Source organism: Pseudonaja textilis, chromosome 2 (assembly GCF_049901715.1).
Source record: "Pseudonaja textilis isolate UNSWEBS1 chromosome 2, rPseTex1.2, whole genome shotgun sequence".
Taxonomy (NCBI): Eukaryota; Metazoa; Chordata; class Lepidosauria; order Squamata; family Elapidae; genus Pseudonaja; species Pseudonaja textilis.
Genome location: NC_141991.1, coordinates 19,612,082 through 19,630,690, shown reverse-complemented (window position 1 = coordinate 19,630,690; position 18,609 = coordinate 19,612,082). Strand labels below are relative to the sequence as shown.

Here is an 18,609-nt window from a genome sequence, read left to right as displayed (position 1 = left end):
TTTGAATGACTTTCAAGAAGAGATTGGACTCCCCTCTGTCAGAAATGGTGTAGGGCCTCCTGCTTGGACAGCGGGTTGGACTAGATGACCTACAAGATTCCTTCCAACTCTGATTATCTGTTATGCTGCCCAATGCTTACACCATGCATCTTGAAATCTAAGCCTGCATAGACTAGAGATGCTGAAGGTGTGGTTAACGACTTACAATTTGGTGTAGTTGTACGATGCGAACCTAAACCATCAAGATGGTTAATAGGTTAACCTAACCCAGATAATTAGGTTAACTTATGCTGTGCTTCAGCTAACCATGATTTAGCGTGAAAGCCAGAGGTTTTCCTTTGCTTTTCAAAACCTGGCCGCCTTTTTGCTGGAAATCTTGGCGTAATGTCTTGCCTTCCTCGCACCCCACCGCTCCCCTCCCAGAGAAGCCCCTTCGGCCGCCCGCGGAGGAGGCTTCGTCTCCGGCCGCCGCCAGAGGGCTCTGGGTGGCGCCGGGGAAGAAGCCCGGCTTTCCGTCTCTCTCGTTCCGTGGCTCTGGGCGTCACGCGTTGAACTTCCTGGGTGACTCGGAGGCAGCAGCGGGCCGGGAGAACCGCCCCGCCGCGAGTCCATCCCGCCAGCCGCCGGGAGACCTTCCTCGCAGCCGGCTTTGACCCGACCCAGGTGGGGACCTGTCGCGGCTCGGTGCAGGCAGCGCTTCCGGGATGGGGAGGACGAATCCCGCCTGCCGTGCTGCGCTGATCCCCTGTGCCTGGCTGGCAGGGGCGAAGGGGAGCCGCGCCCGCTATTTAACATCTGAACAGCCCCCGCAGCCTGGGTCATCCGGTCCTTTTTGGAAGTTCACGGCGTCAAAGCTACCCTCCGTTAGCACAAATTAGAGCAGTAGTTTCATCGGGCTGACAGGAGAGGGAGGAGTGAGCTGATGATGATACCTAGTTTGGTAATGAAACGTCTGCAAGAAAATCACCAGAGGAAGAAAAGTGCAAGCTTTGGAGTCCTCCAGAGCCCTGTATTCTGCCGGATGAAGTGTTCTGCAGAACTCAAAAGCCTGCAAATTGCTCCTGGGTGTTGAGTTGATCAGCAAAAGTACTGTCCATTCATAAGCGTAGGGTTCCTATTCCTTCCCTCCCAATTATATTTTTCAATTTTTTTTTTAGCATCAGTTTGAAGCCTTGACCTTTAGTCTTCTTTCTGTTCAGTGTTAGTTGAGTAACAGAATTGACTTTCTCTGAGTTTTATTGTGTCCTGGTAAGTGAAAACAAGCTTTAAAATGGTGATTACGATGCCGTAGCAGTATGCTGAATTTAATGCTGTTTAAGAAACCAAGTACATTACTATATTGTTAGTACCATTCCAATAATAGTATACACCACATTTTGATTAAGATAGCTAACGAAATAATACTTAGAGCTACAATATATGAAAAAAAAGATTTGATGACTATAATGGATTCTAAACTGAAGCTGAGCCAGTGTTGTGCAGCTTCAAAAAAGGCACCTGTAGTTTTAGAGTTCATTTGTTTAGATGTCAAATCAAGCCAAGGATTCATCTGACCCTGTTTTGTTGACCTTCCTTGATTTTGTTTGGGCAGCTACTGCCTGCACTTAAAATATTAAGATAAGATTGGAATGGGGTCAGAGGTAGCAGTGATGCTGGGCAGACATAAACAAGCCCTATTTTATTATTTATTAAACCAATTTATATAAACTGCCCATCAAACAAATTCTGGATGGTGTAGACAGAGCTAAAAACATTGGAATGTTGACAGCCTGGAGCAGAAAACAGATTAGAGGTCATGTAATGTTTACCCAGCACGTTGAACCAGAAATTACCCAGCCATGTTTTTATCCTTGCATGTTCTGTAAATTTGGCCCAGTGGATAGTTTAGAGTTGAGGACAAAAAAAGTCTATTAAAAGTCTAGGATGGCAGAACTGCCATCCTTTGCTTTTGGGGTCTGCAGTGGGATAGTATTGCGCTTATTGAAGGTTTGACCTTTTTCTTAAAAATTCAGATTGTTTTAATTCTGATTTCCAAAAGGGAGCATTTGATAACCTCAAATAGTTGACAAAAGTAGAGTTTTCTGCTTTGTTTAATTTTCCTGAAGCTCCTCAATCTGGCCACTTTCTGTGTGGAATTAAATTTCAGATTTTGGAAGTACAGGTAGTCCTCAACTTAACTACTATTTGTTTAGTGACCATTTAAAGTCACAGCAGCACCAAAAATGTGACTTGCAACCAGTCCTCATACTTGCGACTGTTCCCACAAGCACTTGATGAAAAGTCAGGCACTTGGCAGCTGGCATGCTGTGTGTTTTGTGTCATGTTGATCACCATTTGCAACTTCCCAGTTGGCTTCTGACAAGCAAAGTCAGTGGGGGAAGATAAATAACTGCATGGTTCACTTAACAACTGCAGTGATTCGCTTAACAACTGTGGCAAAAAAGATTGCAAAATTGGGTGTGACTCACTTAACAATGGAAGTTGTTTAACTTAGCACTTTTGAAATTGTGGTCCCAATTGTGGTCCTAAGTCAAGGACTACCTGCAGCCTGAAAAGGTGGATTCTAGAGCAAATTTGATGCCTGGAGGGCTGTTGTTCCAGATGCCTGTGTGGCTTCCAAGGTGGAACGGCCTCCTCGTATTGGAGACTTCTCAACCAGAGGGACATGCAAGAGAACTACGAGACTCTGATCTCTTTGGGTAAGGATCAATTTATCTGGGTTAATTTTGTGGAGCTAAAGAACCACTCTACTGGATCAAACCCAAAATCCAGGGAGCCTTACTTGCTGTCCTCAGTGTGGTGAACCATAATGCTTCTGGAAAACGCACAACCAAGAAATGATGATGTTGTTATTGTCCATCATTTGGGATTAGTAAGGTGTACTGTACTTGAACGTGAAGGTTTGATTTAGGTGTCATGGTTTATAGACCTCCCTTCCGCCTGTACTTGTCTCATCTCCACAGAGCAGCTTGTTCTCTGCATTTGGAGCAAGGCAGATCACTACTGAATCACAATTATAAAGTTACTTAGCCTTCACCAATTGAGGTCCTCCCCAGCATGCTGAACACCAAGTGGTTGTTATCCAGAGTGGTCAAAATGCAATACTGCATCCAGTTTTGGTCACCACACTATAAAAAAGATGTTGAGACTCTAGAAAGAGTGCAGAGAAGAGCAACCAAGATGATTAGGGGACTGGAGGCTAAAACATACAATGAACGGTTGCAGGAACTGGGCTTGGCTAGTCTAGTGAAAAGAAGGCCTAGGGGAGACATGATAGCAGTCTTCCAATATCTCAGGGGCTGCCACAAAGAAGAGGGAGTCAAGCTGTTCTCTAAAGCACCTGAGGGCAGGACAAGAAGCAATGCGGGGAAACTAATCAAGGAGAGAAGCAACCTAAAACTAAGGAGACATTTCCTGACAGAACAATACACCAGTGGAATGGCTTCCTTCAGAAGTTGTGGGAGCTTCATCACTGGAGGCTTTCAAGAAAAGACTGGACAGCCACTTGTCAGAAATGGTGTAGGGTCTCCTGCTTGAACTTCAGGAGGTTGGACTAGATGACCTACAAGGTCCTTTCCAACTAGTTAATTTAGCCAAAGCAGGGACCTAACTGTATCGGTGGCCCATTGCATCCACATGGTGCCAACCAATCTGCCCAATATCTTTTTTTATATATAAAATTTTCTTTATTAAACAAATACAAAAACACACAATTCATACAATAAAAAAGCTGAACGTGGTACAGTTTCCCTAACATCAATCACTGTCATTACATCACTAAATCCAATAGTAATATTAAATAATTTTCATCTATACGCTTTAAATATACATATAATAATTCCTTATTCTCCTTGATCTTCCTCATCTATAGCCAACCATAAAATTTCTCCCATGTTTTATAATAATCCGAATCCTCCTTATTTTTAATACTTTTGTTAATTTATCCATTTCTGTGCACATTGTAATTTTTTTCAATATTTCCAATTCGTTTTGGATATCTTTATTTTTCCAATTCTGTGCATACGCCAACCTTGCTGCAGGAATTACATGAATCATTAAGTACGGGGTTTCTTTATCGTATTTCCCAGTGTTAATTCCTAGCAGAAAGAACTCAGGCCTATATTGTATTTTAATTCCACACATTTCTTCTATCCACTTATGTAGATTTTGCCAGTATTTTGGGGCCTCTTTGCAAATCCACCATAAGTGATAATAAGTTCCTATTTCTTTTTTACATTTCCAACACATAGGGGAAAGTTTAGGATTCATTTTTGCCAATCTTGATGGTGGCTTATGCCATCTATAAAATAATTTATACAAATTTTCTTTAAAGGGTATCACTAGTGTCAATCTGCCCAATATCTTAATGGGGTCTTTTGCACTTTTTCTTGTTAGCAGAAGAGATGGCGATCACCCTGCCTCGAATCACTGCACTAGCTGAGCCCCACCGGAGAGGGTTAGCATCAGGTAAGGATAGTGGATTTTATGCTCCTGCACCCCAAACCAAAAAGGGAATCGTATGTCCCCTGGACACTGCTCTAAGGTTCACTCGAGTAAGCCCAGACAGACTGTCCTTGACTTATAGCAGTTTATTTAATGACCATTCGAAGTTACAAAGGCACTGCAAAAAGTGACGTATGACCTTTTTTCACACTTACCGTCAACTCATAAAACATTCCTATGCCTGTTTTAGTAGTTGCCATAAAAGAAAAGGGGTGGTGGGGGGAGAAGGAAATCTGGAAGAGCAGTTGAAAGCGAAAGTACATTCCAAACCTTATCTTTAAAAGATCATAACTAAAATACCAGAGGTTTTTGCCCGTGAATATACTGTATTTAATTGGAGAACGTTGTCAGCTTTGGAAGCCATACCCCACGAACGTCGTCAGCTTTGGAAGCCATGTTCCACGCTGCCACATAGCCTGAGAAAGTGTGAATGATGACACCCAGCCTGTGAACATGCTCTGATGAATCCTTTGAAGTTTTTTGAAGGCTGGCTCGAGAATCATGATTTGATTAGAGCAATGGCTGGAATCCTGACAGTTATGTTGCACCATGCCCATGATCACTGTTCAAAGTTTGGACACTTTTGACCACTGGCTTGTATTTATGGTGGTTGCAGTGATCCCCTTTTTTGACCTTCAAACAAGCCAAGTCAATGGGGAATCCAGATACACTTAACAACTGTGGCACTAAAACAACTGCGGTGATTCGCTTAAGAACTGTAGCAAGAAAGGTCGTAAAACGGGGCAAAACTCACTTAACAAACGTTTCGCTTAGCAACAGAAATGTTGAGCTCGGTTGTGGTCGAGGACTACCTGAATTGAAAGCTTTTCCTTGGCCAACAGGATTTCCACTTTCTAAATCTGATCTGCTCTCCTGGATGGATCGAGAAGATTCGTGGATTCCAGAACTTCAGGGATGTGAGGAAAGGACAATGCCAACTCAGATCAATTCAGGTGAGAATTGTGGTTTGTTTTATTTTTTTAAATATATAGGCAGTCCACAACTTAAGACAGGTTGCGTAGCAACTGTTCGAAGTTATGAACTACCTGAAAAGAAGCCCTTGTGACCTAGAACCAGAGTTCTAATGGTCAGGCCCTTCCTCTGGTCACATGACTGTACTTTGAGCATTAAACAACATTTACGGCTGTTTGGAGTCACGTGACCACATTTTACAACAGTTTTGCTGAAAACCAGCACTTCCAGTTTTCAGCGAAACCATGGATTTGCATTTACCGCCACCGTGTTCATTTAATGACCACTGCAAAAAAGTTGTAAAACAGTTTTATGATTGTCATGACCTATAACTATAATGGGCAGGCTCCATTATGGTCATATGTTGAGGACTACCTGCATGGGATGGAATTTCACTCTGCAATGGGGGGAAAGTTTTGTTCGTCACCATCCATGGTAGATTCTGGTACAGAAGCCCTGGATAGTGTAATAGAGCAGCTATGTATAATTACATTTATCTTCATGACTTTTCAGCAGCATGTTAGGAAAAAGCAGCAACCAGAATATAAACTATATAAATTGAATGACTTCAACAATAGAACAGGCTTTTGTCTACCACACTGAATTTCCTCGCCTCTTAAAATACCCAGCTAGCCAATTAGATGGGACATTCCAAAAGAACAATAGAGGAACAGAATTAATCAAGAGTAATAAAAATGTTTTCAAAATTTTGAGCAAGCTTGGTTTGCAGAGCTTGCCTTCAGATAAGTGAAAAAAAGTGCTATAAAAAATACCAAATTTTCAGTCTCTAAATCTACAACATGAGCCTGTACCAGTCAATTTTAGCAGATTTTGTTAATATGTCAGAAAGGCAACAACAAGGTTGTTTTATCTCAGGTTTGCTCATATATAGCAATAGCGTTTAGACTTATATACTGTTTCACAGTGATTTTACAGCCCTCTCTAAGCGGTTTACAGAGTCAGCATATTGCCCCCAACAATCTGGTCCTCATTTTACCTACCTTGGAAGGATGGAAGGCTGAATATATATACTACCAGAGTTAAAATCTGTAAATCAAAAGTGTGCCTTGCAAACCAAGACAATTGTTGCCAACATATTACCAGCTTACCATAGGCTGGGTGCTGATACACGTAGAATATAAGGTGGATATATAAAATGTTTAATACAAATACATGTTGAAATAATGTTATTAGCAACCTTCCGTTTAATGGAATGCATGGTTCAAGTCACCTCTGCAATATTTATCTCCTCAGGGGAAGAATTGGAAGGAAGGCATGAACCTGTTCCTCCGGAAGTAATTCCTAGCAAAACAAATCTGCAACAGGGGAATGTCCTAGAGAGGAATCCAGTGGAGGCTGAGAAACAACCATCAGGGATTGGGCCGAGGTGCTCCCTAACCGAAGGAAAGGAGCAGCAAGACAAACCCCTCCCACAGATCATGGTTGCTTCCAATCCCGAGATGTCCTGTAGAAAACCACCACCATGCAAGAACCACCAATGTGCAGAGTGTGGCAAAAGCTTCAGCCAGAAGTCCAACCTTCTCCGGCACCAGAGGCTGCACCTGGACAAAAGGTCCCACAAGTGTGACCAGTGTGATAAAAGCTTCTCTGAGGCCGAGGCCCTGGCCTCCCACCAGAAAGGCCACGCAAGCAACAAACCGTACAAGTGTGAGGAGTGTGGGAAAAGCTTCAGCTGGACCTCGCACCTGGAACGGCACCAGCGGATCCACACCGGAGAGAAACCGTTCCAATGCAAGGAGTGCGGGAAGGCCTTCAGTGTCGGATCCCACCTGGAGAGGCATCGGCGTATCCACACCGGGGAGAAACCTTATCAGTGCAAAGAGTGTGGGAAGAGCTTCAGCGTTAGCTCCACCCTGGTCCAGCACCAGAGGACTCACGCCCACGACAAGCCCTACCAGTGTGAGGACTGTGGGAAGGGCTTCACGCTCGGGGCCAACTTGGTGGCTCACCAGAGGAAACATCTGGGCCAGAAGCCCTATGAGTGCCCCGATTGCGGGACAAGTTTCAGCTTCACCTCACACTTGGAGAGACACCAACGCATCCACACGGGGGAAAGGCCCTACCAGTGCCCCGACTGTGGGAAGCTTTTCAGCCGCAGCTCCCACCTTTACAGGCACCAGAGAATCCACACGGGGGAGAAGCCACACCAGTGTACAGATTGTGGCAAAAGCTACTACCTCAGTGTGGCCACCCTCCGTCACCTCCAGACATCTCCAACCCAGAGCAGGGACCCCGCCAAATGCACCGAATGTAACCGCAAGCGGGTGGCCCCTCAGCCTCCCCTCCCTCCTCCCTCCCCGCCTGTGTCTACCGAGAAGCCCTTTAAATGCTCCGACTGTGGGAAAGGGTTTGGCCAGAGTGCATCCTTGGTGAAACACCAGCGGATCCACACCGGAGAGAGGCCCTATCAATGCCCCGAGTGTGGGAAGAACTTCAGCTGGTGCTCAGCCCTGATCAAACACAAGCGGACCCACACAGGAGAGAAGCCCTTTCGGTGTGGGGACTGTGGGAAAGCGTTCAGTGTCAGCTCCCATTTGGAAAGGCACCAGCGCGTACATGCTCCCGACCGGCCCCACAAGTGTGCCGAGTGTGGGAAAACCTATGGGGAACTGGCCTCGCTAGTCAAGCACCAGAAATCCCACGTGCCTGGGAGCAAGCGTTATCGGTGCTCTGCCTGCGGGAAAAGTTTCAGCTGGAGCTCCCACCTGGAGAGACACCAGCGGATCCACACGGGGGAGAAGCCCTACCAGTGCGGTGAATGTGGGAAGAGCTTCAGCGTCAGTTCCCACCTGGACCGCCACCGGAGAATCCACACGGGGGAGAAGCCCTACCAGTGCGGTGAATGTGGGAAGAGCTTCAGCGTCAGCTCCACGCTCCTGCAGCACCAACGGACACACTCAAGCGGAAAGCCTCACAAGTGCAAGGAGTGTGGGAAGCGATTCGTGGCCGCGGCGCAGCTGCTCACGCACCAGCGGGCCCACCGCGGCGAGAAACCCTACGACTGCACCGTCTGCGGGAAGAGCTTCGGCTTCGTCTCCCACCTGGAGTGGCACCTGAGGGTGCACACAGGCGAGAAGCCCTACCCGTGCGCAGAGTGTGGGAAGTGTTTCAGCCGCAGCTCGCACCGCAACCGCCATCAGCACACTCATGCGGCAGACGGGCTCCCCAAAGAACAACCTGAAGGCCAGAAGGGCAGCTCTGTTTTGACCAAGACTAAGCACCCCAAAGAACTGCTCCCTGTTGTTCCTGACCCTCCTCTTTCTCTCATGCCCTCCTGGTGGAGCGAGGGGAACAGGAATAGCCTCCCTGCAGCTGCTCCCACCTGGCCCGAGACCCCACTGCCCTTCCAGGGCTTCCTCCCCAATGCTGTCTCAGCTGGAGGGCTGCAGAGCTGGGGTGGGAAGGGATTCTTACCTCCAGATCCATGGAGGTTAGGGGAAAACAGTTGTAGATGGGCATCCCCCTACCCACAAGGGGGATGGCCACCACCTCCCCCAACACCCTAGCTGCTCAAAGCAATTTCGTGGGGTGGAATGGGTTGGAGGAAGCAATTACCTTCTCTCCTCATTCAACCCATTGGGCAGACCGCTAATTTTGCCCCATTGGAGCCAAGAAGAGCTAAGTTTGCAGTGGGCCGGAATAGAATAGAGTTGCTGTCCTAAAAGAGGAGGGAGCCATGTTCGTGTTCTTCTGAGGGAGGTTTTACATGGGCCTGGAGCTTTTGATATGAGGCATACTCAAGAGTTGCAATAATCCCTGGATCTCCTGCATTCTGAAGTGGTAGAATGCTGCTGTTAAAAGAGACCTTGGCGATCTCTGAGCTTAGTCCTTGCTTATGGACCTTTCATAACCCAACCAGGTAACATCATCAGTGATAGTTGGATAATGAAAGGTCTGCAAACAAACATCACCTGTGATGTTACCTACGGGATGTGTGTGTGTGTGTGTGAATCTGGTTGGGTAATGAAAGGTCTGAAAGCAAACACTTAAGCTCAAAGAACACCAAGAACAACTCAGTTCAACCCGGAGCTACAGATATTCTCTTCTATTGAGAGAATGCTACTACTTGTATTGTTGATTTGAACATTACCATAAGTTCGTGGGGAAAGTTTCAGGCAGCAGCCATCTGAGCAAAAGCTATATGCGCCTTCTTTACCTATGATTTAAGTGGAAGCATACAGGCATAGGATGGTGGTGTACATCCACGAGGATCAATTTATTTACAGGTAGGATGCCCCAGCTACCCTTCTTAAAGCATCCAAAGTTTGCCTGATGTTGCAACACAATCTGAAGGAGCTGCAGAAAACACACTTGAGGCATTTCGTCTGCGTAAATTGGAGAGCCTTGAGAATCAGTATCCTCTCTCTGGTAGCATTTTGCTGCAAGGCAAGGAAGGAAATCTGAAACCAGATTCCTCTTCTGCATGGCAGCATTTGTGCTGCTAGCAGATTGCCCCAAAGTTGATCTCTAGATGGGAAGAGACTTCTGCTTGGGATCCCAAGAAGCCGCTGAGAATCACCTCAAGTCAGCTATACTGACAAGTCCCTATCAATCCTGACTGATGACCAGGGGTGGGATTCAACAATCCCAGCAACCGGTTCGCTGCCTGGTTGCTGGATGGGCATGGCCATGGTGGGCGTGGCCTACCAGAACTTCCGGGGGGAGCTGTTTTTAGCTTTCCCAAGGGTTCGGAGGCTTCCCAAGGACCTAAGGGGGGTGGGGCTTCAGAGCATCCCATGGGCTCTGAAGGCCCTCTGGAAGCCAGAAACAGGCCCATTTCCAGATTTCCGGAAGGCCCATTTTTCCCCCTCCCAGAGCCTCTGCACAAACTTGCATCGCGTGAACCCTCAGGGGAGGGGAGGGGTGGGCGGGGCCAGCCAGTTGGTTGAAATACCAGTTCGGTGAACCAGAAGAAAATTTAACATCCGGTTCGCCCGAACAGATAGAATCCCGGCCCTGCCATTGGCTAGGCTGGCTGAGACTCATGGAGGTTTGTTCTAAGACAAAGGTGCCAAGCTTCGATAAGATAATTTACTGTAGATCAATAATGGGAGCCCTTAGTGATGTTTCAAATCCCATAAGCTATTGCTATCATCAAGAATGACGGAAAACGGTGCCGTCAGCTTTGCAAGGGAGTCCAAGCAGGAAGTGAACTGCTTCTACTTTATTGTAAGGTTACATTAACGGAATCATACAAGTCTGAAAATATATTTCTCCTCTGCATTTACTGCACTAGGAATTAGGAAGGATCCCTTCCGAGATATTTTCCATGCCCACATTCCTTTTACTGTCTGGGGTTGCAACCATTCTGTAATTTGGGGGTCTTTATGGACTCATGGCACCTGCTCAAACAACAAGTGGCAGCCGTGGCTAACGGTCATTGCACACTTTCAGACGATGCACCATTGTTCCCATACCTGGACCAGGAGGCCCTGCTCACAGTAACACAAGTTCTTGTAACTTCTCATTTAGACTATTATAACATTCCACGTGGAGTGCCTCTGAAGATTAGTCAGAAACTTCAACTGGTGCAGAATGTGGTTGCATGGGCAGGAAATGGTGCCAGATACATGGCACGCATAACACCACTTTTGAGTGAGCTGCATTGATTGCCACTGTTTTGGGGTTCAAGGTGCTGGTGATTAGCTTTAAAGGCCTACATTGCTGGATACTGGAGTACCTTTTTCAAAGAGTCTCTACCTGTTCCACCAGCTTGAGCAAACTGGGCATGCTGCAGATCCTGTCAACCAAAGAGTGTCGGCTGATGGGGACTAGAAGATGGGTTTTTTTCCCTACAGTGGCCCCTGTTCTATGGAACATTTTCCCTTTGGAGATTAAAATGGCCCCAACCCTGTCAGTCTTTCATAAGCCCCAAAATCCTGCCAATGTTCCGGAGCCTGGGGTATTAAATGTGTTAAGGGCACCACTTCCTGGCTATATTGCCAATGGGCCAAGTATCTCAGCTGCTATATATATTTATGTTGTATGTTTCTATTGTTTTTTTAAAATGTTTTTAATATTTTGATTGTAACATGTTTTTTGAATTGTAAACCACCCCAGTCATTAACTGAGCTGGGTGGCTATAGAAATTGAATGAATGAATGAATTTTATTGAGAGGAGAGAGTGGAATCAAACATAAAAACTGTTGCGACAAATACCAATTTATAAATGTTCCTAATTTCCAACACAGAATAATATTTTAGGGGACTCAGAAGTCAATTTAAAAGTAATGAATTTTGCATGGGATTGTAGAGATTTCAGCTGCAGTCCTATTGATGGTTATTTGGCATTAAAGTCTGTGGAACTCACTTGCATTTATTTCAAAGTAAATATGTTTTGTTTTAAACGTAGAACACTCACTTGGAGAAAACTGGTAGCACCAGATAGAGTAGAAAGTTGGAATTTATTTTTTCACCCAAGTGATTTAAGTTCAAATCCCATTTCAACAGCAGAATCATCAGATGATTGTTGTTTGTTAACTGTCTTTTAGTCTCGGTTCCCAATGGAAATTAAAGCTTGTTATCCTGAAGACTTACCATTTAAAAAAAAACTGTATTTACTTTTGCCTAGTCCAAAGTCTGACACTACATTCCCACAATCCTCTTAATTTTTTATTTGAATTTAAAATAAAATATAGTTGTAGGGATTCCCCAACAAATCATATTATCATGGTCTGATATATCATGCTAAGGCAAGGAGTGGGTTCCTGCAACACCTTGAACTATCCAATTCCATTTTAGTCTGGTGTGTTGTGGGAACCCTGCCAATCAATATTATCCACCTAGTTGGGATATTCTTTGGTTTATCCATCAGTTCCTAATGATCATTTTATTCCCCACCTTCTAACATGATGCTGAAACAATATGACAAACATCTATGAACTGCAGGATTCACTGCAAGAGATTATCTGACAAATCTGGAACTTCAAAATTTGCATCAAATAGATATAACTATATGCATGCCTGCAGCACAGAGACATCACAAAACAATAATCTCACCATCTGGAATTCAAGTAAAAGACCTGTGTAAAAACTTAATTATACTATAATATTAACTATTGTTGAAGCCTGTGGACCACAATAAAGAATGAAACCACAACTGGAATAAAAATATCAGTAGTTTAATTTGTTTTAGTTGCTTTGGCTGGACTTAGTATTTTTACATCATGCTTTCCAGATGTGTTAGATCTCTAACGCCCCCCCATGTGATCTTGACTTCAAAATTATGGCCATTGACTCCAACATCAAGAATTCCAAGTTGTGAAAAACTGATGTATCCAAATTTGGCGCTTTTCTAGTAATTGGTTTTATCTGCAGAATTGATGAAAGGCTTCACCTGCTGAACAGTAGAACTGAACAAGGCGTCGTCGAACTATTCCTTCACGAAGGGTTTTCAAACTGTTGGGGGCGGGGTCCTGCATGATAGCACTGTAACCGAAACATGGAAAAATGGTGGACTGAGAAGATATTGAAATGAAAATAATCGCGCCTACCTTTCCTTCGTTTAAAACATGGTAAGACAGCCATGTTAGTCTATGATGAAAAAAAAGTATTAATGCCTTTTAGTAAAACGTTGTTAATCGGAAAGGCAATATTCTTGAAGTTTTCCATTTTTTCTAATTCTAGGAAAGCCTTATTATAAATGTTTTACTTTTTAAAACGCCTCAACATTATTTCTCTTCCCGACCCCTGAGTAAATTAGCATATTATTTTCCTAACGCTTCACGTCTCTGTATAATCAACTAAAAAAACAAGAAGAAAGGGTGCTCAGCCCTGGATTGAAACCGAATTTCTCACAAACTTGGGTAGGAGAAGGCTTCTGCAACCTGATTGGTTACAAGTCAAATCGGACCTGTGTGGAATCCACAAGTAGCGGTAATAGAATGAATGCATCTGAGTGGTGTATAAATGTTCGAGCCGTTAGCGACGCTGGTTGCCGGTCGGATCTCTGCGTTAGTAAAGATGGAAGGGCGGCGAGTGGAATTGTTGCAGGAGGTGGGGCCGAAGCCGGTGGAAAGTGCAATGGCTCCGAAAGAAGATTTGCGAGTAGAATTGGGTGAGGCGGACGTCTGAGAACTGTTGTTTTTTTTTAATGGATAAAAGGGAGGTCGTTATTTGCAGCGAAGAGAAGGAAACTATGACACTTAAACTTCTAGAAAATAGGTTTAAAATAGGAGCAGACGGGGAAGGGTGTTAGGAACTAGGTGTGGTTTATTCGTAGATAGGTAAGGGTAATCTGGGGTGGCTTTGTAGTGAGAGAGAGGAACTCTCCACATGAGCAAATGATCTGAGGGACAGTTTTATAATTATGGGAGGACAGGAGAGTGAGTAGGGTGTGAAGAGAAGTTATTTTTGTGAAGGCTGATCCTCAACTTGCCCGTTTGTATATTTATTTATTTATTTTATTTTATTTTTTTTATTTGTCAATTGTTTACGAGATAATAAGTAAAAGTGTATACATAATTATGAATACATGAAATGAGTACATATAAGAAAAATGAAAGAAAAATAAAAGAAACAATAGGACAGGGACGGTAGGCACGTTGGTGCGCTTATGCACGCCCCCTACAGACCTCTTAGGAAAGGGGTGAGGTCAATAGTAGACAGTCTAAGGTCAAAGTTTTTGGGGTTTAGGGAAGAAACTACAGTCGGGTAGAGTATTCCAGACATTGACCACTCTGTTGCTGAAGTCGTATTTCCTGCAATCAAGCTTGGTGCGGTTAACCTTGAGTTTGTATCTGTTGTGTGCTCTTGTGTTGTTATGGTTGAAGCTGAAGTATTCATTGACAGGTAGGACATTGCAATGTATGATTTTATATACCATGCTTGGTCCTCCTCAACTTGGATGCCCTCCTGGTTGGTGTTTCTATTCTCTATATTTAGCTTTAACCCCTGAAATTTTGCTTTTAATTTTACACCGCCAAAAGATAGGATGGGGGAAAGACACACTGGCAGCAAAGTAGAAATTAGCCAGTTTCATTCTTGTGTCGTGCAAACTCAAGCTGTATTATTAACTTACATAGGTCGCATGAGCCTGGAAAGCTGGGCTAATTGAATTAAACATCTTCTGATATTTCCCAGGTGTATACAGTAAAGCTGAATACATTCAGCCTGAGCTTATCCCATACAAAGGTGTATTCCAAGCCCGTGGTAAGCTCAGAAACAGTTTACCTCAGCTGTGATTCAGATAGGCCACGAATTAAATTGCCCATTAAGAAAACCCACAGTTGAATTTCCAGGTGGCAAATGAGGCGGGCGGGGAGGCTCATGAAAAAAAGTAATTTGTAATATACTAAAACTTGGTAAAAGGAAACTGGTTCCAGTTAAATGGAGACAAATATCTTGTTAAATTGTGTTTGCTAAAGGCAGTGACAATCAAAAATTACTGAATGAGATGGCCCAACAAAATCAACTACTGCTGCCTTCCCTCTACTCGAGGGCATCACCAGTGAAAGCTACCCCTGATATGCAGCCAAGCAGTTGCCAGTGGTACCCAGAAGCCATGCACAGTAAGTGACGAGATTCCACTGAACAATAAGTTGGAGCTTTGAGTTTGTGTGCATCCTGATTCTCAGTCTGTTCTCTAGTCTGATATCCTAGTCTCACCTGGGCATTGGAAGGAAGCATCAGATTCAGGAAGTGTGCTTTTCCTAGAAAACAAATCTTTGTGTAGATGGAATGTACACTCTACACCAGGGGTGTCAAACTGGTGGCCCATGGGCCGGATGTGTCACACATAGGCCATACCCACCCCAGCTCTGTATGGGGAAAATGTCATGAAACGTCACATGATGGCAATATGACCTAGCGAGTTTGACACCTGTGCTCTACACAAAGAGTACACAATCACACTACACAAAGATCATATGAGCATATACTCTACACAATATATAGTCAATATATTAATAACAATTTTAATATATAATATGTATACAATTGCAGTAGTAGATTTACATACCACTTCATAGTGCTTTACAGCCCTCTCTAAATGGTTTACAACCATGGCAAAAAAAGAAGGTAAAATTGGGTGCAGCACTTAACAGCTGCCTTGCTTAACAACAGAAATTCTGGTTCTGTTGTGCTTACCTGTACTATATTTCATTTGTGCTGTTCTCATATATAATGGATTTGTGTTTTAGGAAAGTTTTTTTAGTCATAATGATCTAAGAAAAAATGCTATGCCTCTAAAACCCCAAAAGACAAGTGTAAAAGTTTTAATAGTATTATTCATGGTTTTTAAATTTTTAAATATCTTTACTAAAACCAGGGATACACTAGAGCAGGGCTGTCAAACTCCCGGCCCTGTGGGCCAGATGCGTGACGCACTGGCCACACCCCCACCCAGTTTGGAGAATGGGAAAAAAGTCTTGATATGTCACATGACACCACCGTGACTACACAAGTTTGACACCCCTGCACTAGAGGATTTTTGAAAACCACATCATCATAGAATTGTTTTGTAGGTTTCATTGTGGGTTTTTTGCCCTCAAGTTCATATTTTTTGTCTAAGATTTTTTACCACTTTTCTTGGATTCTTGCTGAGTCATAAGCTGGTTTACACATATCCTGGGCTGAGATGTGGCTTGTGAATCCAGCAGCAGTTAGGAAGTCGGTAAACTATGGTTCACTAGCCAGGACTTACACGGTTGTGTAAATTTGCTAAGAATTCCCCTCAACTGACATGAAATCTACCTTTCCCAAACTGATACTGTCCAGATATGCTGGGGCTACAACTCCCAAAATTCTCTGTCAGATTGCTTTAAAATTTTTGTATAGTATTGGATTAAATTAGGATAAAATGGCGTATAGGGGAATAGGAAAGAACTAGGTACAAGCGACTTCTTGGAAGAATGGTCATAGTTATGTGTCTTCTTTTATGTAGATGCTATTCTGAAGAATCAAGAAGCTCTGCGTATGGTGTTGACCAACCAGGATACGTTAAAGAATCTTGTGGATCAGCTCCAGAACACTATGTCTTCTATTGAGGATCGAGTCCAAGCTATTGAACAAGAAATGAGCATCTTTGTTCAGTTCAACAAAGAAATAGATCAACTTGGAGATGAAACTAACCTCAATGAGATTGCTTTTTACCCATAGAGTCCAATTACCATATCACCACCACCCTTTCACTGATCTGACTTTTAGCACATACACTGTGCAATAGAAACAAATGTGATATTTGGCCTGTACAGATATAATTGCTGTTGTTCCTAGAACCTGTTTAACCGAGTCTATTTTCAATTGGCTTACAGAGAATTCTTTCCTCCTGAATCAAAATGTAGTTTCTCCTAAGATACAATTAGCCTCTGGCCCACTGTTTCAGAACCTCAGCAACTAAGATATAGATTTCTACTCCCAATGTAAGAGTTGAAATCCATGCATCCTAATGTTTCTGAGGTGAGAAACATTAACAAGTTACTTAAAGAAGCTGTCAGGACATCTCATCTGCATTATATGTAGTTCATAATCCTCAGCTTTCTGAATGTTTGTTCTGAGGGAGGCCTAAGCTCTTTCTTCTTCTGAGAAACAGCTTGAAAAATGCTACACAAGAATCTTCACTTTTCTTCCCTTAAATAGCACATAAATATTTTGAACACCTGGAAAATTGGTCAGATATGAGCCAAATGAAAAATTCAGAACTGCCTTTTATTCTGTCCCTATTTCAGCCATGCTAGCTCACATACATGGCACCACTAATTAATTCTAGTGTTAATTAGGAGGAAATGCTTCCTTGAACAGATTTCAACAGTGAAACAATATTGATGTTGAATTTCATGTAATCTTAATCCAGAATGGTTATCTGACACATTCTGTGGTAGTACTATCTCTTTACTTGGGATACAGTCTTGTGAAGGGCAATCTGCTGTGGAAAATATGCTGTAAATGAACACTGAATTAAATACATGCTGTCAGAGGTGATGGTTCCAACTTATGGGTGGTTCTGTGAATGTACTTTGACATTAAACACAATGGAATGACATTTATGGTGTAAGGAATATTGCTGCAGTTGTTTTGGAAATTTTCTTTTAGAAGTATTGGTCCAAACTCTTTAATAGGCCCCCTTTCCCCAATCTGGACAGGAAAGAAAAATAAAACACACATCTATTTCTGCCTGTTTTATTGGAAGAGAGATCTGGGTCAAAGCAAACAATCTTTCCAAAGATTTAATCACAGTAGGACTGGCGTAAAAACCAAATTGTCCATATCCAGCCTCTGTTGATTTAATTAAACTGACAGTTCTGGGTTTGAATATTTTGAATATTAACTGAATATTTTTCCCATGTCAGTCTGGATTGCTGGAAAAGCTGTCTGGGTTGGAAATAGGATATTTGACAAAAGTTGATGGACATAGGGGCTCTCAAGGCTATCCAGATTTAGCTCTCAGGAATTATTGTACTCCTCATGATGTCCACGTCCTCCAAACTCAAATTGAAGGCAGAAAACTGGGGGAATTGCCTACAAAATTTTTCTTCAGAAATTACATTACACATAATAGGTAATTGCTTGCTGGAATGACAACTGTGTTCCCATTGTGGGTTGCAGCAGGATTCTCCATTCTCATCAGCCGCTTCTGTTTTTCCATTCTCCAACATTCAGGAAGCATTCTTAGTTACTAAATGTACTCAGTTTTCAGCCACACTGATACATAGCACCATTAATTCTAGTGCTAATTTGGGGGAAATGTTTCCTTGATCAGATTGCAACTGGGAACAATATTGATGACTTCTGGTAGTGGGTTTGATGTAATCCTAAAAAGCAGGCATTGCTTATTTGAACGTTGCACGTGGCTGGGAGTCACTGTGTAGGAGTTGGGAGGCTAATGTTTAATATATATTTCATCTTGACAGATTTGTAATTATCGTTGCATATTGCCCAGATACTCTTGAGGCGACTTAGAAACTTAAAGTAACTGATGTTACCTAGTTTGGGTAATGAAACTTCTCCAAGGAAACAACCAAGCTCAGAGAACACCAATGATCCCCCATTTCAACCCCGAGCTACAAATATTCTCCTTTATTGCGGCGAGGGGCGCCACTCTAACCCTACAGACCCTGCGCCGATCTGATCCGTCTCCTCGCCATTGGCCGCGAGACGTTCCGCATCCGAAGCGTT

General features: G+C 43.4%; 2 protein-coding genes across 12 annotated transcripts in view; both read left to right on the top strand.

Annotated features, from left to right (window-relative positions):
* Positions 1 to 313: 313 nt before the first annotated feature.
* LOC113449653 (uncharacterized) lies at positions 314 to 17,476 on the top strand. 11 transcript variants are annotated; one of them, XM_087928586.1, is made up of 7 exons: positions 314 to 663; positions 2,602 to 2,699; positions 4,399 to 4,467; positions 5,346 to 5,456; positions 6,730 to 13,552; positions 14,862 to 15,005; positions 16,379 to 17,476. In XM_087928586.1, the coding sequence occupies exons 2-5, from the start codon at positions 2,666 to 2,668 to the stop codon at positions 9,000 to 9,002; spliced, it is 2,487 nt and encodes an 828-aa protein (XP_087784712.1). In that variant the 5' UTR covers positions 314 to 663; positions 2,602 to 2,665; the 3' UTR covers positions 9,003 to 13,552; positions 14,862 to 15,005; positions 16,379 to 17,476. The 11 variants fall into 11 exon arrangements, with proteins under 11 accessions (XP_087784712.1, XP_087784708.1, XP_087784711.1 ...); XM_087928582.1 differs by having other exon boundaries at positions 4,396 to 4,467; XM_087928585.1 differs by having other exon boundaries at positions 314 to 1,240.
* Positions 17,477 to 18,567: 1,091 nt separating this feature from the next.
* LOC113449622 (uncharacterized) overlaps positions 18,568 to 18,609 on the top strand; it is a 5,552-nt gene continuing 5,510 nt past the window's right edge. The window contains exon 1 of the mRNA XM_026720719.2: positions 18,568 to 18,609. This exon is cut by the window's right edge and continues 108 nt beyond it. The gene's annotated coding sequence lies outside the window, so the exon portion shown is untranslated.